Source organism: Dermacentor albipictus, chromosome 2 (assembly GCF_038994185.2).
Source record: "Dermacentor albipictus isolate Rhodes 1998 colony chromosome 2, USDA_Dalb.pri_finalv2, whole genome shotgun sequence".
In the NCBI taxonomy this organism is placed as follows: Eukaryota; Metazoa; Arthropoda; class Arachnida; order Ixodida; family Ixodidae; genus Dermacentor; species Dermacentor albipictus.
The window spans coordinates 100447149-100473261 of NC_091822.1; the positions used below are offsets into that span (position 1 = coordinate 100447149).

Genomic DNA, 26113 nt, shown 5'->3' on the forward strand with positions numbered 1-26113 from the left:
TCCGCGTGATCCCCAGCTCCGTCCGCCGCGATTTCTGTTGTGTTGGTAACGACAGCGGCCGCGCCGCCGTCGCCGTCACTCCTCCGCTGGGTTCCCGCACAACAACGGCAGCGGCTGCCGTCTGGGGGACCGCGTCGCGGCGGGTAAACTGCCTCGCAACGAGGTGGGCGCGCTCGTTGTTGTTGGGTGGAGTGTCGGTGCGTTTTCGGCCGTTCGCATAGTTGTTGTCATTAGTGTCGCGGCTGTTGTAGTTATTGCCAAGGTACCCGACGTGCGCGGGGAACCACTTGAGGGACTTGTTTGTAATCGTGCCGGATCCGAAGTCCCCGGCCCGGGCATTGAGCATGAGCGCCACATCCGTGGACACCCAAAATTTGGTGTAGTTCCGTATCGCTGATTTGGAGTCGCTGATGATCAGCTTATCCTCCGCACCTCCGTGGAGTACCCCGAGGGCTATTCGGCCGACGGCAGCTTCGCTGATGCCATGACTCGAATCGTTCCCTTTGTATCTATGACTGCCATGGAGAAGGCGGGCGCCGCCGCCGTCGGCCGGCTTTGTCGATGTTGCCGTTGTTGCTGCTGCCGTTTTTGTCGGAGTAGCAGTAGTGATGGTGGTGCTGGTAACTGTGGTTCGTCTTGCACATTCCCTTGTAGCGGCGGTGGTGGTCGACGTTCCTCGTCACCATCCGAGTCACGGACTGGCCGCGGGTACCTGGCTGCATCGACGAAGATGTCTTAAGCTAAACATCAGGTTAGTGAAGTTATCCTTATTAGTCTATGTAATGCAGAAAGTAATGTCTGTCTCCCTGAGCAATCGACTTCGAGAATTAAAATTGTGCTGTCTACCAGCGCAATACTTTTTTTTTCAGATCCTGTGAACTTGAAACAAAATGAATAAAACTAACTCCAACATTATCACCTAAATGTCCTATAAGTGCTGCCTACGTAACAACATGATTTGGCGACACCTCTCCCAACTTAACTACAGTTCTGGGATATCAACAAACTTCATATTGACGGCGTATTTTATTCTCTTTGCATCCGAATGGAGAGTTTCGTTTTTCACAAGCCCAATAGCCTCTAAACGTCTTTGTATATTTGCCTGTCGATAGTACCAATAATCGCTTTCAAGTCTTTACCGTTCCGCAGCTCCATCAAACTCAGGTACGTATCCTAAGTTCTCCAGCTTTCTTATACCGCTCCGCATCTTTTCTTTCTTTCTTTCTTTCTTTCTTTCTTTCTTTCTTTCTTTCTTTCTTTCTTTCTTTCTTTCTCTCTCTCTCTCTTTCTTTCTTTTTTCTTTCTTTCTTTTATCTTCTCGCTGTACAGATCCCTTCTTGTGTTTTGTTCTGGCAGAGCTATAAAAAATTTTCCAATTTGCTCCGCAAAGGCAGGTGTTCTTTCCACCTTTGTCTTTTAGTTTTTTGTTTCTTCCTCTCGCTTTCCTTCCTTATCATTTTCCAGGATCGCTATTGCGGGGTAGGCGAAACAAAACGCCACTGCCAAACAGAAAGATACGTTGATGCGTTGCTGGATATAACGCGTCCGGTGTAACTCGAGACGGCCTCGCATCCCGAAGTTATCGAGAGAGCAAACAAGAGTACAAATAGAGAAGCATGCAGAAGGGGCAAGCTTCCCCGCAGTATGCGTTTATTTCATTCAGTCGCATCAAGTTTCCTTTTTTTATTAGGATATAAAGTGGGTCAGCCTATATACGCAAAGCTGGCGAATAAAGGAAACATCCAAGAAGATTTTCTCCAGTAACCCGCTGAGAAAGAAGTGGGCGACTGATGGGGTGAACAGGAGGAAACTCATCATAAGCGACGACAGCATAGAGAAATGATAGCAGAAAGAAAGAACGAACGAAAAATAGAAAGGAAATGAGAACAATTCCAATCTTACTAGGAGATTGATGATGTTTTTCTTTTACGGAAGTGTGTGCTAAAATATACTGATTGTTTCATCTAAAAAAGCGTGTATGCGTTATGGATGTTGGAAAATAGGAGGCGATATCCGTTTTCGAAAGAAAGCAGGCTCGCGCGCGCGCGCGCGCAAGCACACACACACGCACACGCACACACACACACACACACACACACACACACACACACACACACAAACACACACACACACACACACACACACACCCGCACACAAACACACGCACACGCACACACACACACAAACAAACACACACACACACACACACGCACACACACACACACAAACACACACACCCGCACACAAACACACGCACACGCACACACACACACACACGCACGCACACGCACGCACGCACACACACACACACACACACACACACACGCGCGCGCACACACACACAGAAATAATAATAAATGCTACTATAACCTATGGAATGCCACGGGCAGACATAAAGCGAGAGAGTGCGAGAAAGAAAATGCAAGAGATACCGGAATCGTCTCACAAAACTCTTATAATGGGAAGGCGCATTCCGAATAAAAATTGCGTAAAAACTGCGCGATCTACTGGTAGCTCCGGAGCAGCTGGCTTTTCGGCGCGAACGGGGCGATGCCATCGCAACGGCATCGCATCGGCTGCACCGTATTACGGTCGGGCCGGCGGAGTAGCGTGGCTCAATTCGTCGCCCCATGGAGTTCCGACTGCAGCCACATTTCGGAATGTCCAGCCTGTATAGACCGGCCTGCGTGCGGCGGGAAAGGCTGTAGTATTCTGCATAGCGCAATTCCATTTCGGCTTGCTGGAAGATGCAAGGTGGCGAAACTTTGGGGTGGAAAATGACTCCAGTGGTGCGGTTCGGTGCAATTAAGTAGTCTCGCGTTTCGGTATTTTTGCGGTCTGGCTCTGCTATTGACTGCTTTGCAGAGTGACGAGTGAATAAAACAAAATTACAGGGTCTTTCAAGGTTTCGCTGAAGAGGTGAACGGTGAAAGCCTATAATATTCCTGCTCTTATCACTCGCCTCATTAGTAAGCATTTCTAGTCATCTGTCATCTATTGTAGTCGTAACGATTCGTCGTTAGGCATATTGGTCATTAGTAGTCATTACTGGTCATTACAAGTAACTTCAGTCATTATTAGTCATTACTGCTCACTAGTAAGCATCTTTAGTCATTTGTAATTAATTATGCTCATTACAAGGCGTCGTTAGACATGTTGGTCATATGGTAATGATCAGTTGCCATTACAAGTAATTTCAGTCATTATGAGTCACAGCTGGTCAATACTAAGCATTTTTAGTCATTTCCAATCAATTGTAGTCGTAACCAGTTGTCGTTAGACATCTCGGTCATGTCATAGTCATTCCTAGTCATTACAAGTCATCTCAGTCATTATAAGTCATTACTGCTCATTAGTAAGCATATTTAGTCATTTGTAATCAATTGTGGTCATTACAAGCCGTCGTTCGATATATTAGTCATTTCCGCGTCATTAGTATTCAGTACAAGTCATTAGCAGTCATTATTAGTCATTATGAACCTCTACCAATCACTATTATAATATCATTATTCACTAACTGTCAATATCAATCATTTTTCATTCTTTAATCCGTGTTTAGTCTATCGTCATATGACGTGATAACGCTTCGGCGGACATTCCGGCGGTGAGGTCTGCTGACACAAACTTCACCATGAGCGTAGAAAGGCTTTTTTCCATAAAATTTTTGGGAATATTCCTAGGAACGCCTACTGGAGTACGAGCGCGGCTAGCGATAGAAAGAAAAAGAAAAAAGAAACAGGAAGAAAGCACACGTGGACACGTACGAAAGTGTTCCCAATGTCGTAGTTGTTAGCGTAGCAGAATTAACGAGTCTTCGCAATGTCTTATATGTTCGCCTCAATTTTCAGGTTAGAAAAATCTGACTTAAGAATGGAGCGTTCATTTACACTGACATTATCATTTCAAGAAATCACCATTTTCGATGCAAGGTTCTAGCAGTCTTGCTTAAAAACAGTGCTTCTGTCGCTTTCGAAACGGAAATGCGGTTACCTAGATGGTATTGCGCCGTGTCGGCTGCTTACCATATGCATTATTGCTCGGCATAACAGACAACTGTGGCAAACGTCAGCGCCAGCGCGCATGTAAATTTGGCGTTTGGGACACCGCGCAGCACTTTTTCGCATTATACACAAGTACAATGAAGCCTATATCTATAAGATGTGGGGCAAGTAGGAAACGGAAATTGTGCAATACACTCTCCCATAGTAACCCATGGCAGGAGTTACGAAATGCGCCGCAGGGGTGCCGCAGATTAATTTTGCCACGCTTGTTTCTTATATATGCGCAGCCAAAACAGAGTACATGATAGCTTTTCCATCTTGGCCTCACACGGAATCTGTCCGCCGAGGTCAGAACTCGAACACGCTACTTCGTGACCAGTGACATTTTTCAGCAGAAACTTCAGTACATATAATGTTCTTGTTCTCCCAGTTATTACGCATACATTTCTGACAGTTATACGCTTTATTTTAGTTGGGCCCCTGTACACCGCGCAGTGGGTGCGCATTAAAAAAACCCAGGTGGTCAAAATGATTCGGGAGCCCCCCATGCAACAGGACCTGCCTCAAGTTGCTATCGTGCTCTTGTCCCATAAAACCATGGAAGCTAATTGAACTTAGTTAATGTCATGTTAGATATAGGCCACACCCCCCGAATGTCACATACTGTTTTACAAGTCACAGAATGATTCGGGGTGGGCGAATAGCAATTCTTGACCCCAACTCGAACATGAAATACTTTTCGAATAGTTTTCGGATAATAAGCAGGTAAACATAGGTAAATGACAACACATTAAAGACAAGGTACCACCATAATAAGCTCTCTGCTGCCTTTTTACTCCCGAGCTACGTACTTCTATGTTTAGGGCGCGGATCTTCACGAGCGAAGCTTTTACTCGAGTGTATACGGTAGTTGCTAGAGGCAAGTTACTTCACAGATATCGAATTACGAACATATTTTGCTCAGGAATAACCATGAAAAAAAAATTGTTACGAAGAGCAAGAACTCAGCAATGCCGATTGCGAATCCAGCGTCTCGAACAAGACGAGATGGGAAGCCCATCAAGCTGTCTTGTACAGCGATACAGAAGGCAGATGCTTCATCGCGCAACTGAAGCATTTTTTTCCATAGTAAGCACGTGTTTGCCGGCTTTTGACGTGCTTTAGATTAACTGCGGGCTTCAGTAAACGCCAAAAGTTATGATTCCGTGCTTGATGGACTTCACAGGAAGTAAAACAAAAGCCAGGAATCGCAATGGACGAAACGTCTGTAGCGTCGGCCGAGACACGCCAAAAACGGTTTCTACGACCGCCGTAAAAACGTCAGCCAGCTCTTCACACGTTCGACGAACTTGGGGCACATCGTTTTCGCTTCCGCGCGCGCGTTTACGATATCGCCAATGAATGCGAGCTTCAGAACTATAGCTTCGCTCCAGAAGCGTGTCTTTCTTTTTTTCGGTGGAGTAGGGGTGGGGTGATGTCCAGATAGCGGCCAGCTTCGAAGTAGGACAAGCCATGCAGCTCGATCACGCATCCAAGCAGCTATAGAAGCAAACCACAACGGGAAAGCGAAGCGCTCGCGCTGTGTGGTCCGGCCTGAAGGTTTACGAGGTCCTCGTCTCGACGGAATTATCGTTTTTCTATTGCGAACGTCTTAGGTGAAAACGTGCGTTTGTGTAATCTCTAGACGCGCAGCTTTTCAAACGAAGAAGAAGAGTGAGGTAGTGCGAAGATGAAAGCTGGCACACGGCTGAACGTGACGGCTGCAACGTGCGTTGGGGCGCGCTAGCGTTTGGAGCGCGCAGCAGGCGGCAGGCGCGACGGTGATGCATGCTGCCGGTCTGATCGCGCCTTCACGGCTCCCAGGGGCGTCGCTGAGACCTGGACGACCGAGGTCAGGCGGGGGCACCCTTCTTTGTTTCGGAGAGAGAGAGAGAGATGTGGCTAATACCAGTCGCCTCAACTGTGTGCCTCTGTTTGTAGCTTCGACTTCCTCTCATATTTTGTATTTTATTTCCGCGAAAATCAAGCGCCGAGCGCGGCACTTACGTCCAGAGTTGTCATGCACGACTCTCCGAGGTGCGCTAAAGTACAACAGATGTGCGCCTCTCGTAACGGCAGGCACCAAGTTACGCGCAGTTTTCACGTAGACGTATTTATAGGCGCGTGTTGTTACACGCGCTACGGGCGTAACGCAAGCGTGGACGGAGTTTTCGTCAGTGTGTGTTTTGAAGGTACACATCAACATTGTGCGCGTGACAAGGAGTGCGCGTGCTTCTGGGCAAGAAATGGGGCGCGGTGATGGCGAATATATTTTTTTTTGTCTCTCTCATTGGCGTCTGGCGTCTAGACAACCCGCTCTGCAACTGATGCAATCGCATACCACGGCTGGACATGGACACGCATGGCTGAGATAGGCCATTCTCACTTTGAGACCGCGGATGTATCAGTCTTGATCCTCAGGGGAAAGATAACGACCTCGATGGCCCTGTTGCGCAGACGCCGAATGTATGCTGCAAGCAAGCCCGGAGATTGCGCGCATGTCCCCTTCATAGCTGTACGTGGCGCGGCAGCTACCCATCATTTGTCACATAGACGAAATTATGGGCGACAAGGAAGCAGTCGCACCCCTAATGGCCAGTAACCGGGCTGGATGTACAGTGTTAGCAGATAGGAACTTTTTTTCTCTATATTATATGGCAGATGTTTGCGTTTGCGACATGTCATATTACAACAGCATTCACAGCTTCGACATTAGAAGAAAAGGGCACTGAGGAGAGTAAATTTCGCTAGCGGGAGGCAAAACGCCAATACCCGTATTTGTACCGTGTAAGGTTCGCCCTCGTCGATCGCCTACGATGATATTTTTGAGTGCGAAAATATGGAAAAAGAGATTCACCAAGCGTCAAGTTTGTCTGATACTGAGCCGCATGCTGGTTAACTTTCGCAAGTGTATGGTAAGTTGTTCTGGCACGTACGGCCTTAAAATATTTTATACGAGTTCACCGCATCAGGTGCGCAGGAAGGGATGACGGCCAGGTAGCATACCTCCAATTTTCATTTGGCCCACCCGCAAGTGTCCAGTTGGCCCACCCCCAAATTTCAACTTGACCCATCTTAACATTTCAAGTTGACCCAAACCGAAATTTCAGTTGGCCCATCCTCAATTAAATGTGGCCCGGGCCTACAACAGGTTTCACCATGCATTTTCTATGGCGTCCTATGTATCCCCATGGGTATGCCTAAATCTGATCGTATGGATATTCCCTGATCAATTTCATTTCTTTGCTTTTGGTTTCAATTGTTCCTGATCACCTATAAAGCTACCAATCATGTACAGTTACACTGCCATAACGATTAAATGTCTTAACGTCGCAAATTAGGCATTTTTTCGCAGATACAAGGCATCAGAATTTTCGCGTGTCGAACCGAATATGCTGGGCTACTCGCTTAAGAATGCTTGCGCATTAAAATAAGCAAAATATGTGTGGGCATTAAACGAGTAAATGGGCTAGATTGCAGCATATGGGATGCATAAGCACACAGCGTGTCGTGCAGAACCAGAAAAGGGCAGAAGCCTGTCTTTTGTACCGTTGTCCTCTTGAAAGTTTGGGGCCGTTTCACTTTGAGTTTATCGTTAGACTTGCCGTCGAACGGGCGGCTGCCAGGAGATCATATAAATTTGTGTCTGGGCCAGAAGTCATTTGTCTGCAAGCCGATGGCTTATCGTCAAATGTGTTTGCAATAAACGCTCAACTATATGGGCGATAAGAAGACCCCTTTATAATATCATTTAAGCTCCCAAATCGCTCGCCTATCACTCGCCGGGGAATCTCGTCAAGCAATGCTGGACTTCTGCGTCGCTGTCAATAGAGGACAAAATTCCCCTGGTAGTAGCGATCCCCTTCGAAATGGTAAATCTTAGTACAAAATGTAAAAAAACTATATAGCTAGGAAAGTGTGGCCGACTCAACTGTAGTCGACATCCACGTAAGCGAATCATTCAGCCAATCGTTGTAACCCGAGACGCCAACCCTTGACGAGCCGGTGGGGCTCTCACAGCCTGAGGCGCTCTTTGTCGTTTCGCCATTGCCTAGTTTCCTAAAACGTTGAACGAACGATCAAACTATTTTTTTTACCAAACGCTCTACTACTACATCTAAGCCTTGAGGCACATCAAGGCGCACCTGCAAAACCGGCGACGTCGCAATAGCCTGCCGCCAGAGCAAAACATGACGCTCACTTGGAGCTGCTCTTCAAGACCTCGCGTCGACACCATTCACATTCAACGCGCTTCGCTGGAGGGCCGCGGGCTGACGTCCACTGAAGCACCAGCCTCCATGCTGTTAGTCTTTCCTGTACACGTTGCCCTCCTGCGCTACTGCAGTGGGTAAATGGCGTTCGGAGGGCGCACTGACCTTTTGCGAGCCCATGTCTGCCTGCAGCTAGCAACAAGCCTTCTTCGTGAGTTTGCTCACGGCCGGTAAACATCCGGAGGCGATGCTCCGCGAAAGCCGCGCACACTGAATGCGCCGATAAAATGAAAGAGGTAATACCTTAGAGGCCGGTGAGAAGCGCACAACCACGATCTCTCAATCTGTTGCGGCATACCGGCGTTTTCTAGATGACGCATCAAAAGATTTCAAGGCGTCCACGCTTATCTTGGTCGATACTAATTCGAAGCACTGATCCGCCATCCGAGAATCAACTTTTGGTGAGCTGGTCTATCACACTGGAGAGCGTGATTGTTTCATGTTGAAGCGAGAAGTTACCCACAGTGGCTACGCCGTTCAGCTGCCCAGCATAAGTTCGAGGGCTTGATTTCCGGCTGTGGTGCCGCATTCCGATAGGGCTCGAACACACACAAAACAAGATCACCGACCATTACGATATTCTCTAATGCGAAATTTGAGCGCGGCTGTTTGGCTGTTTTCTAGTAGCGATATACTGAGGCCAAGAATTTGATTCCGAATGGCAGGGTCCTCTCGGTGGTGGCGCTGAGCCTCTGCTCGGGCAGCTCGTTTCACGGCAGCGGCAGACGAAGCACTTCCACCGGTTGCGTCGCTCATTGGTCAGAACGAAGGCGCAAACACGAGAACGCGTGAATCGCGCGAAGCGCATTCTCTTGCTGCGGCGGCAACGCAGGCGAAGTAGTGCTTGCGCAGCCGGTCCGAAGCCCACGGAAGCGCTTTGTTTCCATATATGGTATGGGCCAACACGCTCTCCGCACGCCTGAGTATTGACGTCATCGGCGACCGACTGACGGCGCCAAGGAGGCTACATACTTAAACTTGTGAAGTTGCAGTCCCAGCCGGCGCCTGCAGCAGCCAGTGAAGCCGCCGGCGGCCATATTGCTAGGGCAAAAAGAACGCGGCTCCAGCAATGGCGGCCATGGTACACGCGTGGCACGCCCTCAGCTTCCGGTTCCGCAATGAAACGTAAGATTAAACGCCCTAAAAATATATCAAGCCCCAGTTATGTGTGTTGCTGTTGTCGAAAAAAAAAATACTCCTGCGTCGTTTATTGCCACGGGCTTTGAGAAAAGCTATCGGCGGGACTCCACGCCGATCGCACTTCCTCTCTCAGTTAAATTATGAATAGTCTCTTTGTACACACTAAGCGTGTAAGATGACAGTGCTGTATGAACATTCCTCCCAGTGTAACCACTAAACGAGGTGCAAAATTATCAGACATCTTGCATAAAGACTGAATACACTTCCCGTCCGTCAACCTGTGACTAAATGGTGTCACCGGACCATTTCATCTTTCGTTAGCGCTGTCACGAGGTTGCTGACATGTCCATAAACTGTACTGAATATTTTATATCTGCTGCGGGTAGTTCCAAAAGGCATTCTTGCAAATACAGGCCTTGCTTAAACCGCAATACTATATTACCATATTGACACGACTATACCATACTACTCACCCGAGTTCATGAGCATAAATATCTTGGCTTGATCATTTCACACGGCCTAAGATGGGAGTCGCATATTAACAGTATCATACCATCTGCTTTAAAGCGGCTGTTCTTCCTCAGAAGAAGACTTCGAGCTGCGTTACCGGAAATTAAACTGCTATCATACAACGCATTTATTCGCCCAGTTCTCGAATATGGTAACACAATTTGGTTTCCTTATACACAACAGGTTATTAACAACCTAGAAAGAGTGCAGGGAAAGGCAATTAGATTCATGTTTAACAAATACAAGAATAGCGTCTCACCCACCCAACGAATAAAACAAGCCTGTATTCCTACTCTGCGAAACCGCGCCAAACTAGCAAGACTAAAATTATTGTTCCAATTAATACACAACGCATTACGAATAAATACTTCGTTGTATATATCCCTAGCTGACACCAGACCTTCCCGCCATAAGCATTCACTAACACTTTAAGAATATGCATTTCGCACTGACTGTTTTAGATATTCGTTCTTTCCTCTTGCAATGAGAGAATGGAATAGCCTGGACCCCTGCATAACGACTAACACATCGCTGCCGAAATTTCTAACCCCTGTAGAAGAACTTTTGCGCAATAATTAGATTATGTTAGCCGGAAATAACACACCACTGACGTCGTTGTATAAAATAAAATCTCTATGAGCATTGCATTTGCGTATGCAATTTTACCCCTTTTTACCAAATTCAATGTACCATTCATGTTTTATTTCCTACCATATGTGTATATCTGCTTCGTGTCGATTGCAAATGTCATTTTTGTAATTATGTAAACCTGTCTTTATCGCTGTTTGTGAATATATAATATATGCCCAACCTGTAAAAATACCACTGGGATTGACAGTATCTGAAATAAAATAAATAAATAAATAACGCGAGATTTATTTCGAAATTTCTGACCTCAGAACACGCCTTGGGGTGTATACGGGTTCATATAAGGTGAATATAACGCGGCTAATTTTTTTCTTGACGTGATAAATATATGTGTACTTGACCTTCCAAGTTATTTTACGGCGGCACTTCGTAGTAACTGTAAGCAAAGCCCTCAGATCATCCACTTTTCAGCGTTGTTTCCCGTTTCTATAGTAATAATCCCTGTTTTTATGGAAATTTTTACTAGTATATTTTTTTCGATAGGTCGAAAGCCCCCTTGTATTACATTCGAGGTCACGTTATTTATGTGCAGATATGGCAATTACTTTTTATTCTATTACACAATATTACGAGCTGGCTTGCACAAGGTGCCGTTAGCTATATATGTGTTTAGCATCTTGAAAACCTTGATTTTCATATGCTTCAGATAGAGCTTGCGTCATGAATGTCATCGTGGACGTTGTCCTATATTTCGCATCTGCTAAAAAATATTATACCACGCTACCATACCGTCCAGAAAGTTTTATTTTAACGCACGCATCAACTAAAACGTATCAGTGAAAAATGCTACACAGCAGAAAAGATTTACAATTGACATCTGAACTTCTGCGATGCAAAATATTCACGTAAAAGATCAATTTGGAACTCAGGTTATGAATTCAATAATTTTATTATTACAATCCCGAAAGCAGTGTTCACGCTTTTTCTTCACAATTCGCTCGTTTAGTTTTCTTAGTGATGTGGTGTATCCGAAACGTTAAATAGCATTCTGAAATATTCTTATAGTAGGGCTCGCAATCTTGTGTTCAAGCCCAGCTTCTAGAAAAAAACTCCTTGCTGGACGAATTGGTGCAAATTAATGAACAAAAAGCCTACGAAACCTGAAGAGGGGTGCGCAAGAGAAGTGGTCAGAACGAGCGCTGTACTTGCAACTGTTCACTTGTAAATACATCGCTCATCCTGTCCACGTCTTATCCCGTGTAAACGCATGTTTGGGCGGCTTCCCCCTAAAGCAGGGGCGCTGAGCGGTACAAACCAGAGTACGTGGTCGTACAAACCGCACACGACGGTCCTGAGCAGACGATGGCAATTTATGTTGGAAGTAGAGTATACTTATTTTAGTACATTCTACTTACAAGTGAAACGATACACCCGGCGTCGACTTTACGTGGATGGTGCAGATATCGCATCGTGAGGTGTTGTAGTGCCCTCCGAAAGTGTGCCACAATCATTTAGACACTGTTGCAACAGTGCACGACCAACGAACCCGACGAACCCGATGAACGTACCATGATCTCTGCAGCGGCCACTACGGCGGTTCGGGCTTCTGGCCTCGATCAAGGCGGTGGTGACTGGCTTCACTTTTGGATATACACCTCAACCCCAGAAGTGTAAGCATATAACCTACTCGGACGGCGCTCGCTAGTCTAGGGCCATACCGTGGCGCGTCGCAGTCGTGAAGCATGTCTCAAACCACCCTCCGGTTTTCTCCCCACCCTTTCGTCATACTCTCCTCCTCCACTTTCCTCCTCATGCTTCCGCTGTGCCCTCCTCCTCCGCTTTCCTTATCGCGCTCTCTTCACTTTCGCCGTCCATCATCCGCTGTGCTCCGCGTTCGCTTTCTTTTTTCGTCCTTCGGTGGGCTCGTTCGTTCTTCCGGTGGCACCGACGCCGAGGCCAACGCTCGCTGCAGGAACGGGCGCCTATGCGCAGCGTCTAAAAACTCAGGCGGTCAAAATTCATACGCTTTTTCCCACCATGGCGTTCCTCATAATCAGAACATGGTTCTGGCACGTAAGGTCTTGAATTCACTTTCACTTTTGTTTTGCAAATAGTTTATCTAGAAGCAGCCCCCAAAAGCACCACGGTATCTTTAAAGATGTCTTTGACCAGAAAATTGCATGATGAGGTTGCTTGCGAGCATAGCGTTGTATATTGAAATTTTACCGATAGAAGGAATCAAACGTGGAAAGTGTGACAGAGCAGTAAATGATAGGCTTACATTAGGAGATATGAGAGATAAAAAAAAGACATCAGTGTGAATGTTAGAGAAGAAAAGCGAGTAGGTAAATTTCTAGTTGACATTAAACGAAAAAACTCGACTTCGGCAAGCCATGCGCGCGTACAGTAAGTATCTGTCATATTGGTGTAAACGGGTGCCAAGATAATAGAAACGTCACTGAGAGCCGCAAAAGATTATGTCGAGTAATGAAATTTGGAAATTCGGAGGCATAGTATGGGGTAGGACTGGAGAAAATGGAGATCAGTGGGAGTGATCTTTGCCCTGTCGTGAACATAATAATTGCCTTGTGATGACGAAATTAAACGTTGCGCTTCATGCTGCGGCCATGGTAGTGGTGACCCGAACCATGCTATGGAGTTCAACAATTTACGAACTTGGCATGGCAGCTGCAGGAAAGGAACTAGTGCGCACATGCAAGTAAGGGACATAACACAATAAAATAAATATTGTTTTTTAAGTACTACACATCACCGCGAATGCTGCCCCTTGAATATGTCATCTCAAAGATTCCCTGCGATCCAGCAGCAGTAGCCATGCAGTAGAATCTCGGTAGGCGCAACTATAGCATATATTGAATGTATGCGTAATCGAATCAAGAGGCTCTAAATTGGTCACAGTTTATTTAGGCCATGAAAAAAAAATAACTTTCAATAATCAGAACCAAACCTCTTGCAGTTCTCTGCAAACAGATCCACAGAAGCATGCTCTGAAAAATTTCGGAGAGAGAGAAAGGATCCGAAATATAGTTCTTGCGACACCCGTTTTCTAGCCAGAAAGTCACCTTTAAGAAAACGGCGCCAAAGACTCAAGCGGTCAAAATTTTGATAGATTTTTCATGCACGTCTGTACAGACATGAATAGCTTCGCGGTACGGCCACTCGCCCCATAAATGACCAAAATGGCGGCAAACGAAAATGCGGAGGCTTCACAGGGCGCCGTTCAACAATGTGGACTCCTCCGGCACGACAGTGTGTTATTCGACCAATGACTGGAGCAGTAAAAGATATGCGTCTGTTCTGATGTGTCGCTGGCGCCTCCACAAAACTTGAAGTAGAGAAAGCCGGTAATCCAGTAGCCGTCCGCCACGCCTAAAGGACGGGACAAAGGAGATGCTAAATTCAGTTCTTTACGTTTAAGGTATCTAAAAGTGCTAACAGCGCTTTGAATCTTTGTACGTAAGTATCAGTAAACCGAAGTTTCGGTAATCGGAATGTATTTCTCCTGTCGCATGAGGTTCCGTTGAACAAGATTCAAATGCGTAATCAAAGAGAGGTTGCGCCTAAAGCTGCATAAATGGCTAATATTTAAATGAGTCATTTCCAATCCCTGAGCAGGGGGCCAAATTGGCATCCAACTTCCGGGAGAGAAGCGGGCAATAAGAAGGACTGCTTAGCCACTTAAGTCTACGTCCGGCTCGTGTATTGTGGATGAAGGAGGAAGAGGAAGGGAGACAGTGGAAAGACAGGAAGGTCAGCCAGACGCGCTTCTCGTTTACTCCTTACGCATGTAGGGGGAATGTGGTTAAGGAGATGCCCCTAAGCGATTGTCATTGTAACGGCATTACGTTTTTGACTGACTGTACAAGCAGAGAGACTTGCCAGGTCACAGTCCCAGCGCGATAGATACTGGACACAGAGAAAAGACGCATACTCCCGAAAACGCTGCACTACAACTGTGTTGTCTGCGTATTCTCCGTTTTATGGCACTAGTAAGATTAGTCAATAGCCCATAGACCAACTAGCCCGTTCAAGATCGCTGGTTACGGATGAATAACACCGGTGGGTACGCACCTAAGATGATGGGCAGGTGGCAGAGACTGCGGGGTAGACTGTGGTGAAGTGGATGGAAAATCTTGCCGGTTTCGGGCGCTCACTCTTCCCGGGCCGAGCGCTTGTAGAAGCCCTCGAAACCGGTCCGATCGATCTCGTCGAAGTTGCGCTTGTAGAAGCCCGGCCATCCGGCGTGGTCGATCTCGTCGAACTCACCGTGGCCGTAGCCACGCTTGTGCAGGCCACCCTGGTCGCCGCCGAACGTCAGACCGCTTAGGGAGTCGAACCTGCAAAGCGGGTGGCGTATACGCGTTCAATTGTGCAGATCTTCGCATTCTATGCGGTGTGTTGCGACCTCAAAAACACCGTTTGACATCTCCTACAAGTGAATTCTTGCATTGATTTAGTCAGTCACAAAGCATTCACGGTTGGTGCGGTCAGCACGAAGCTCTTCTACCTATTCCAAATACTCGTCGACATCTTGCACACTAATTATCATCTAAGACGAAATTGTTTTTTTTATTTAGAAAGGAATACGGCAAGCGCGCCCTCAAAAACTTCAGCGATTGAGCGATCTTTCATATCAGTGGTATGTATAGTTGGTTATGATATGCTTACATGTTAGTATGATAATTGTTATCTTTGCAGTCCCACGTGTCATATCCATATAACAGCGGTGAATCGCGATAACGTATGGTTTCGGGGCAGAAACACGGATTGCCAATCTTGCTGACAACCACAATGACGCAGTATACCAGGACACAGTACATCCTCCCTGCACGCCCAGTTCATACTCCGTATCAACTGCTACTACCCCAAGTATTTTTGCTGCAACTTCGTTGCAAGGCTATACCAGGCACGTACCCAGGATTTTTCTTTTAACGCGATAGCGTTAAGGAGCTCGTGTCGCAGAAAAGCCGGTGTCGTCGGCGTCGGTGTCGGCGTTTGCGGCGTTGACCGTGAGCGATAAATCACGGCAGGCGCTTCATAAATAAAAAGCAACTTCCAAGATTGGCCCGGTGGGAATCGAACCAGGGTCTCCGGAGTGTGAGACGGAGACGCTACCACTCAGCCACGAGTTCGATGCTTCCAAGCGGTGCAAACGCGCCTCTAGTGAATGCGGTGTTGCCTTCGAAACGAGCCGTGGAAAGTTATACTGCGTTGTATATCGGTAATTATGAACATGTAACGTACAGAAGTCACAATTCCACGAGTTGCGAAATGCGTTTCCGCTGCATTTCTTCTGCGCTTTCCGCACACGCAGAGCCATCTTGCGGCAAACACAGAAGACCCCCTCCTCTCAATGTACGGCGCTGCCCCGACAGGAGGCGCGCCGCGCGCGCATTGGGACCGCTGCCAGGCGCGTCGCGGGACTCCCTCTCCCCTGACGACGCTTCGCCGTGCTCCCGGTCCTTTCTTTAGATTACTATCTATCTCTCTGCCCGTGCCGATCGCGACGTTTGGCTGGCGTAGATCGTTTCCCCTCCGAGACACCGAGTTCTTTGGTTCGTTCCGTTCGCTCAGGCGCACGTTTCGTTGCCGCGCCGAACGCTGCGTTGCTCGACGCTCACCGCGTGATAGGTGGGCGCTAAGTCCGATGCGGGGCGCATCGTAAGTGATCGCTGTGCCGTAGCGCATTCTCTTATACCCCTTGGCGGGTCGACGGGAACGCTGTCGCGTCCCACTCTTGAAGGCGAAGCTTAAGCGTCCTCCAATTTTTTCTTTCGGGGGAGGGGGGGGCACAAATCAATGTAACTTTCCTGCGAAAATGGGGGAGGGGTCACCTTTACTAGTACAAACGTAAATAAAGCCTGCCGTTTGCCATAAAGACGCGTAAACCTGCAAAAGAGAAATTAAATAAGGTGTATCTCAAAGGTGCGCCTGTGAGATACACGTCTCTTTTACTTGACAAACATGGAATCACATGAAATGGACTCGCGCGGGAAGAAAGCGCAGGAAGAACACTGCGAAGGACAAGTAAACAAGCAAAAGTCTAAAATAAAAATTTCTAGTAGCGTTTGTTGAATTACGTCTGGAATAATTATAAGGAAATATATATTGGCCGGACAGTCACAGTTCCTTAGAATGCCTCGTTTGCTCTGTCAGGTGCCAAACTCAAAGCGTATTGTTATTTGGGAAGTTGCGAAACGATGTATGGCCACAGGTCCCGTACAGCCGCGTAGAGCGCCGGACGCTACGGTTCTAGACGTACTGCGCCAACCGCGGAAGGTTAGAAAAACACCCACATTCGCACAGCAGAGAAGTGATTACGTCAGGCGGCTGGACTGATAACTGCAGAAGCGTCATTCAAAGCACACGGAATCATTGTCCGCTTCCGGCGGCATTTTCTCGACTTCTTTTCTTAAATAAAAAAGATCTTGACCCATAAATCTTTTACCAAACAACGGTTAAATTTGTTATTTCAATTTTTATTCCTGCATGGCTGTTGCCTCGGCTCTCTCCCTTCGTAGATCGCTTAATCTCTGAACTCCTTGCAATTCTTGTTTTCAGTTCCCAATTTGCGCAAAAAGGGCTGTACAATTAGGGGAAGACCAGACGAGGCAACGGGTGACATTCATATTGCTTATGGGTTTAACAGTTATTGCAGGGTTCGCCAACGGACGCTGTTTCGCATGATCTTATTTTCCACCTTATCTTACCCATATATTGTGTATCTGGTTCCGAGGATCTGCCAGCGTCGCAGCGATCCGTCACTCGAGGAATTAATGAGGCAAAAAGAAAAGTTAAATATAACTGGCGTTTCCTGCGGCCGCAACTGGTGCCACGAACATAGAAACCAGCTATACGAACCGAACCCCTTTCCTGGTCCCTGGATGGGTCTAAACAAAGAAGGTTGAACTAACGAAGCAACAGCGATGCACGTGACCGTTGCAATAGAAGGTGACAACTGAACACATCTCAAGTTAATCGCGCAGGCACCGAATCGATGAGAAAACTGGCCTTCACACCCCAGGAGATGCCCATAACTGCTGCCACCCAAAAGGAGTAAAAAAGGGTGTTAACTATTGACCACCGAATAGCTGTGAAGGCTCAAGCTTTATTTGGCGGTGCTTTAGGAATGTGCGTGAGGATTGGTGGCGTGCATGGGCAGGGGGGTGCAACGTATGCCCCTTAAATTCGGAGGGAGGTGTGGCCCGGGCTCGCCCCCCCCTCCTGGGTACGGGCCTGGGCTATACATTAGGCGGGTGCGGTCGTTGTGCAGGTGCCTGTTGGGGAAGTGGGGAAGAGCCGCTACGACTTTGCTAAATTTAAGGCTACATACCATGCGTGTCACCTTGCAAATCTATTCCGTAAGGTAGGCTATGAATGGGCATATACCGAAATCACGTATGCAGTGCCAAAATTGTCCGTTCGGGCAGGCACTCCGTGACACAAGCTGTCTATTAAGACAGCAGCGCCCCAAGCTAGTAGACAACTTGTGTCGCTGGGGCCAGAAAAGAGGTCAGATTTATAACGCAAACAGGATGAAGTTCCCAAGGAATGCTGAACACATTAGGAAAAAAACAACAAATGCATGGAAGTGGTAGCGAAGCAAAGACTGGTGAGGGAGGAATTTTCCTGATAGCAAGGAGCTAAGGAAAATAATTGGCGATACATGCTCACGCTCATTTCCTAGCAAGCAGGAACCAGTCTTGTTGCAAACGGAAGCATAGTTATTCTAAATCTGATAGTGCATGAGCGACTGTCGTATCTGCATGTGAAATATATCGACCAAGTAGCTAATTGCGCTAATGGGGCTCAGCCATTCTCAGCGACTAGGCTGGAGCTGTCGTCATGCGATCAAGAGCTAGCACCATCAAGTTCATGACCTCCTACCCGACGACGTCAACGGTTTAAGAATTTTCAGGTCTTTGCGCCGCGCTTGGTATCCTCAGCCAAGAAAAATCTCGGCTGTGGTCCTCGCTATGCGACTCGAAAACAGCGCTGCAGACATTACCCTCATACTTGCGTCACGCTCAGCACAAGCAACTGGTATTAGGAGCTAGAGCCTATTTGCACATTACCCTCAAAAAAGAAAAGAAAACGTCATTCGAAACGAAGACGTACACTGATATACACTAATGGATTTGACAAAAGTGCAACGGCTACTCGGCGTATTCACCCTGAGTGCCGTTCAGCTGTGCAATGAGGTTCTCGTGAAGCTGGCGACGCATCGCTGCTCTCCAAGCACAGTAAAAGAGCCCTTTTATTACGCAGGACGTTGTAACTTACTAAATAATACAGGAACTCTCTTAAATAGCTTGAGTAAGCCTGCTGGTAGCAGGCATCATTGACCGCGTACTTCTGACAAAGAGCGTACATTTAATTGCACCACTTCCCTCTAACTTCCCCATCCCTATTTGCTCCTAAACTTGGTAAATATTTAAAGAGACTCTAAAGCCAAAAACTAAGCCGTCGTGGACTGTTTAAATACCATTCCAGAAATCTCGCAACGCTTGTTTCGTGCCAAGAAAAAACTTATTTTAAGAAGATTGCATCTGAAGGGTTGGAATACATTTTTCGAAATACAAATATTCTGGCACTTAACCGGAGGAGTGGTGACGCTGCATACGCCATCACCGCCCTTTGCTGCCGCCAAGACAGAGCGGTGCATTCTCCGCTGCAGCTGCTTTTTGGTCAAGTGGCGTAGACCATTCGGGCATCTCGTGACACCACATGGAAGTTTATTTCTCTGCTACTTACAGTTTGTACGAATTTCGCAAGGCAGCAAAACCAGCATGGCACTGCGTGATAACGACACTCCTGAAACGTTAAAAAGCGTGGGCGGCGCACAGTCGAGCAAAAACCGCCCGCGTCATGGTCAAGGGTAATTTCGATTATATATTTTTTCTGAAGAATGAAGTATAACTAGACAAGTAGCCTTTTATTTACAGTTATAATCCAATACAAGGATGTTTTTTTTTTGCAACGGTTGGTGCAGTACTAGTGATAGAATTGAACTTTGGAGCGCTTTCGTCATCGTCAAGTAGTTGAATTTCCCGGGGGAGTCTCTAATCATGTCCTGCATTTACCTCAGTTTCACCCATATTAAGGCTCTATTAGCGATAATATTGATGCTTTAAAGATTCTAGAGCACTAATCTGTCACTATAACTTGACTTATTATTTGCCTCTAGTGTCCCTTTGACGAACAGGTCATATCCGTATGTAATTAATAAAGCTTTTTAACCAGCGCCACAAAACGCGATGATTTGTCCCCGTGACGTGTTAGGCAGGAGAGTACGAGGGTGGTGAAAGCCTCTGATTCATCGGGACGTGTGGTAATTCTCAGATCACAAAACACGCGTATTGCAAATGAAAAGTTAGTCGGAAAGTCGGAAAAAGGAAATGTACGACCATATTTCCGAGTAAGGCTACATTGGTGTCAAAAACCTTTCTGCAGCAAAAAAAAAAAAAACATTATCTTGTCGCAACCACGTTTCATGGTGAAGACTCGCTCGCTTCAACGTGTATTACTTGACCTTCTCGCAATGGACACACCATTAGCCTTCCTCTGGGAAACTGGCCTGAACGAGACGCTCTTCCTGGTTTTCCTGCTCCCTTTGACCCGAGCGCCAGCTGAAATAATCCAAGCACCATGCAAGTAATCTGAGCGCCAGACTACTTAACAATCATGTGCCGAGGGTATAATCCTAGTAGCAAGGTATTTAATCCACGTGTCAGCCCAAATAGGCCGCGTTAACATTTAGGGAGCAGTGACTAAAGTGATCAAAAAAATCTGTCGATCCTTGTCACCGTGCAGCCTTGCGCCTCTTGCTTGCGCATGTCGCGTGCGTGTGCATTGGGTTTCTATGAGTTGGTCTTTTACTGAGACGCCAAGCTCACCTGAAGTAGCCTGCTAAGCCTATGCTCAGGCAAACATATGTAACGCCCGCTAAGGAATGCCTCTCTCTGTCTTTCTCTCTCTTTGTAGAAGAGTGATCACAAGTGCACGAAGATTTCGCAGTGATGCAATCGGACCTAGTGTTCAGAACCCTTAAAAGCCCCTTTAGCTTACATGTTAGTTACCAGTTTCGCGGCTGTTGGTTACGCTCTGCTGCGGGACTGGTAGGTGGTGGGTGTTTGTGCCGCTACCGGCAGCGTAGCAGTGGCCCAGGTTTTCGTTGTTTGCGGCTAGAGTACACAGTCAGGGTCAATCCTGGCCCATTGCCTTGGACCCAGGCTGGGACCGTTTCCAAGACGGACTTCCTTGTTGTTGTATAGTGTGTATAGCTTGAGCGACACAAGATCGGATCAGAAACGACGGTTTCTGACGAGTATTCGCACCCAAGGAAAGGCGGGTGTCTCATGACTAACGACCTACTAAAGAGACCTGCTGCGCTGTTCCATCTTTGTTATATCGTCATTTAGGTCATTCAACACTAATTCATGGTAAAAAATTGAGTTGTGAGGAGAGGCAAGCCAAAAGTACTTTTTCAGTGACTTCTTTTGTGGCAGGTAAACGGGACCGCAGAAAATAAAAACTGCACGAAATAAGCTTTCACAATTCTTACTGTCAAACCCTCGTAGCGTGGTACCGTGGTGGTCAGAATTATTATACATTTTGCAACTGCGCCTTCTCTCTCCGTAGATGTAATCTTAGCTCGCTGTTTCGTAGAGTAAATATTCTAGGCAGTCTGAAGGATAGTCGAGGGACACGCCAGCACCCTCGAGAATACACAAACGTTTTAGAGCGCAGCACTCAGGCGCCCATTGCTGCGTTGTGCGTGGGCCTCGGCGTGACCGGCAGAGCAAACAAACGGAGCGCAGTGGAGGATGAAAGACAGTGTGATAGCGAGGAGGGTGCTAGGAGGAAAGTGGAGGAGTACAATATGGCGACAGGGTAAGGGTTACAGCAGGGTGCTTTAATGCGCTCTCCATGGCGTAGACCCGGTGTGAGATAACGCAATCGCAGTGTGCGCCGGGACTTGGTCGCTAACGACGTCGTTACTAACGCACGCGCTGAGCGCCTCCATCGATACCATAAATGGCAACCAAGCTCTGCAGTCGACTTCGCACCCTTTGCGCATGCGCTACTTCGCCTGCGCTGCCACCCCAGCCACGTGTTCCCGTGTTTACGCTTTCTGTCTGAACAATAAACGACTAAATCAGTGGAATTTAAAACACCTAATGAGCTGCGCTCAAATTTCGCATTAGGGGTTATCGTAACCACCAGTAATATTTTTTTTCTGTCGAATTTTTGGCAATTGTTTTATGCAGGAAGGCGGTATTCCTTGTTATCTACCATTAGATGATTTGTATCTGTATTGTCGACATTAAGCTAACGAAATGATAAATTATTGTAAATAAAAGTGGATGAAAAAACAACTGACCGAAAGTGGGGTACGAACCCACGTCTTCGTATTACGCTTGCAATGCTGTAGGCAGATGACTTTCAACATTCCTAAAGGCGGACCGCATCACCCAAGGCGACAGTCACTTTACAGAGGAGTACCTAAGCTTCGAATATTCTACGCTCACGGGTCACTTTGTGGATCCTTTCTGGGGAGGTGCAAGAAATTTGGAGCAGTATCCGCACTGCCGCGCCAAATTGCTCGGAGTCTTCGAATATGCAAACAGCACGGCGTTCGTGTTTTGGCGCACGCAGCTTGTTTATATATGATCAATCGATGCATCAACTTTCAGCAAGCTCGAAACGAATCAACAAACAAAGCCTAGTTTTGAACTTTCTGTCGCCCTGAAAACTTTCCCTTATACTATAACAATGCGTTCATCGTGCAAAGTACGAAAATTATTGCAAGCAAAGTTTAGGTCGATGTCGATTTCGTGAAATATTGGTAGAACCTTGTTATTTTCGTTCCCTGCACGTAAAGATGTGGCTCAGCATCATACTTTAAAATATATGGAGCGACGGTAAAAACACCTAGCGCTCGGCGGTGTGGTGAATGTTTTCGCTGCATGCATCTATGATGGGGAAATTTCATGTTTGACAGGGAAAATTGGATAACACGATACCAAAGCTTGCACTGCAGCCAATGCACTAGGCCCATATTTTTCCATATTTAATTTTCTGGGATCTACATGCGCTGTCCACGCCGCTGTGGCCTCCTTGCTATTTCTGGCCACAGCGCCGTCATCGAGCTTGAATCGTTGCTCAGAGAGTACGTCAATGAGATGCGAGTGTGAAATTGTTTCTAGATACTGACATCAATGGGCGTGTAAAGAAAAAGACACCGTAGGCCATAAGAAGTAGCTGCGAGCTGTTGTAACAGAAGCTAGCTTCAGGGTAATAAATTAGTTAAATTTGTGCCATTATGCGGCCCTTTCGAAGATCGGTTTCCACGGCTTAGTTGTTGTGAGTTCGAGATGTAGTGAGCCGTATTTAGATGATGGGTACGTAATAGTGGTAGAATGCAAAAAAAGTAAGAAAAAAAAAACTCTAGACTTTTAACAATTCCTTGGATGCTGGACTCATTTAGCAGAGCCAGCAGCAGACTCTCGCTGCCATAAAAAAAGCAGCAAGAACATTAGAGCAGTACCACAGATTGATAGGTTTCTGCGGCCGCTTTAGACTCGGTGCGCACCTTTAAGGTGTGCGTGCAACTACTGTTATTTTTCTCACCACTCCCTCTTCTTTCGTCCATGGATTCCGTTCCCTACGTAAAGGGTAGTAAGCTGCAAGTGCGTCGGTTTAACTTCCCTGCTTTTCCGCTCTTCTCTCTCTCACTTACCACTGACAGCGCCACCTTGTTAAGATCAACTTATTTTTTTACGTGCGTAACGTCATGCTCGTCTGCTATAGTATTGCTTGTTGGGGTCTCAGAAATTCATGCGAAGACGCTAATTCTCAGAATGTATGTGTGTCTTAAGTGTAACCTGGCACCATTACCTTGAACACGAACGTGACAAAGCAGTGACTAACGCGTCTTGAGTCGAAGTGCACATTGCTGTAGCTATGTCACTTCGAATCCTAGCGATCGAGTGGCAAAAATGTTTAAATCTGCAAGGACTGATCTGTGTGTCACCCACGTGTTTTAGCGACGTTCGTATTTGACACCTAATGAGTTGCAATAATGATATCGCTGAATATAATACGCTCTCCTATTACTACATCTCTGGGGTTTAGCCGAAACTAGTATTTTGTTTTGAATTATTGCTTGATCAGGTAGAGATAAGCTCACTATCGCTCCTTTGTGAATCAAAATGTTGCGGCTTATGAGTAATTTTGCGGGATAGTGGTGTTTTGCGGCATTAGTGATTTAGTTAGGGTGGCAGGCAAAGTCTTATTTTCTTGTCTAAAACGAGGTTAATGCTAAAGATTAGGAGGTGGCCTCACAACAAGACATTAACGACGCCGATTAGTGGAAATGGTGATCAAACGAATGGGCACAGCAAACCTACTCCTAGCTTTAAAGCGAAGCTTTCTTTCCATCACTTGCCCGACGTTTGTTGTTCTTTCCCACTGGACATCGCCATCATCACCATCATGATCAAAAGCCTATATTAATGTCGACTGCAAGACGAAGGCATCTCCTGGCCTTATGCCATTACTCTTTATTGCGTTAAGTGGTACACACTTGCACCTGCACATTTTCTAATTTCACCCCCCCCCCCCTTCCCGCACTTATAGTCGGATACAACTTTAGAAAAAAGGGGGCGTTTACTCCTCCGGGGCGGATGCATACGAGCATCCACCAATGGGCGCGCACTCTGGACCGACGTCATGCGCCGGACGGCCGGTGACTTCGCCGCTTCGATTATCTGGGCGGGGCCTCCCCTTTTTTCTAAAGTTGTATCCGACTATAGTTTTCTGCTGTCCTCGACTGCACTTCCCTTTTCTTGGCGCCAATTCTGTAACTCTAACGGTCCACCCAATATCCACCCTATACATTACATAGCCTATACCAAGCTCCATTTTTTCTCATAATGTTAACTTCAATATCTACCCGCCGTGGTTGCTCAGTGGCTATGGTGTTAGGCTGCTGAGCACGAGGTCGCGGGATCGAATCCCGGCCACGGCGGCCGCATTTCGATGGGGGCGAAATGCGAAAACACCCGTGTGCTTAGATTTAGGTGCACGTTAAAGAACCCCAGGTGGTCAAAATTTCCGGAGTCCCCCACTACGGCGTGCCTCATAATCAGAAAGTGGTTTTGGCACGTAAAACCCCATATATTATTATTATTAACTTCAATATCAGCTATCCCGGTTTGCTCTCTAACCCATACCGCCTAACATTTTATTGCGATAGCAAATGTATGGACACTCCAGGCGCATTTTTGTCATTGTTGTTGCCACGGTTCCGTGTAAAGTCGAAGGGTGATAACGCGGGCGCAGCATGCAGCAATGAAAGGCCACGAGGGGAGCCGACGATCGCGGATCCATCTCCCGCGCGCCAGGGAGGAAAGGGGGAGGGAAGCGCACCTTCTTCTATCGCGCTCTGATCGCTGCTGCTGCTACACTTTCTCACGCCAGCGTTTTGATGGTGAGTGTCAGCGGTCGTCGAGAGTGATGTGCTCATGCTTGTCTGCGCGCGCTGACACTGTACTTGTTACTTTAGATGTTAAGCGAATGTTTGCAAGCTCTTATCGCCGTTAAAGCTGCTACCATGATTTTGTATAGCTGTCTGCGCATTTGCTATCGCAATAGATGGTTCGCCTTTCGGGTGAAACTGCAACTTTTTTTGCCATAACTTTTGTTCACGAGCTTCTTTGTTAACCTCCAAGTTTCTGCGTCATATATTGGCACATGTAGGTAGAAAGCAATGACTGTCCACTTTTCTTTTCAACGGCAGTGGTAAGCTCCTGGTCAGGTTTTAGTAGTTCCTGCCGTATGCGCTGCGACTCATTTCTATTCATCTGTAACTTTCCTTGGACCCTATAACATAAAACTATTCCAATATGTTTCTATTCCAATCTCCTGACGTCAAATTTGCGAAACCACCGACGCAAGCACCGGGCGGTCATCCGCAGAGTTGTCTGAACAGACCAATCAAACGCTCTCCCCGTTCATAGGAGGTCACTTTTGTTTGCTTGAAAAACGGATAACATTGCCTACACTGAGCGGCTTGTCGTATCTAATTGGCTGACAAGGATGATGATGATGATGTGTGGTGTTTTCTGGCGCAAGGGCCAGGTTTGGCCAAAGAGCGCCATTACAAGTGGTAGTGTTAACGATGTATTATGGAGGATGTGACTTGGCTGTAAAGTGGCCTAAAAATAGTCGCTGTAAAGTGCGTAACATCTACTTCTAATAAAATTATGGCATAAAAATATGGCTAATAAAATCAAGTGCATACACGCTATACGTAATAAAGTTATAGCAATGACGAGTGAGTACTACTAAGAACACAAAAGATACATTGTGATAGAATGATGATATTTAAAAACACATGAAGGTAAACGTTTGCAAGAAGCACTACTGCCTAAGAGAGCCCTTGGAACAGAAGGGCCTAAAGGCATGTGCTATACAAAAATATTTTATTGCAGCAGCATCCTCTGGAGAGAGGATGTGCTACAAATTCGTAGGGCTAAC

General features: G+C 46.7%; 1 protein-coding gene across 2 annotated transcripts in view; it reads right to left on the reverse strand.

Moving 5' to 3' along the window:
- The window catches only part of LOC135915944 (uncharacterized), a 185923-nt gene that overhangs the window by 4881 nt on the left and 154929 nt on the right, over positions 1 to 26113 (reverse strand). For both annotated transcript variants that reach the window (XM_065449134.1, XM_070533805.1), the window contains one exon: positions 14642 to 14907. In XM_065449134.1, coding sequence (XP_065305206.1) covers positions 14721 to 14907 — 187 coding nt within the window. In that variant the 3' untranslated portion in view covers positions 14642 to 14720. The remainder of the gene's footprint in view (positions 1 to 14641; positions 14908 to 26113) is intronic.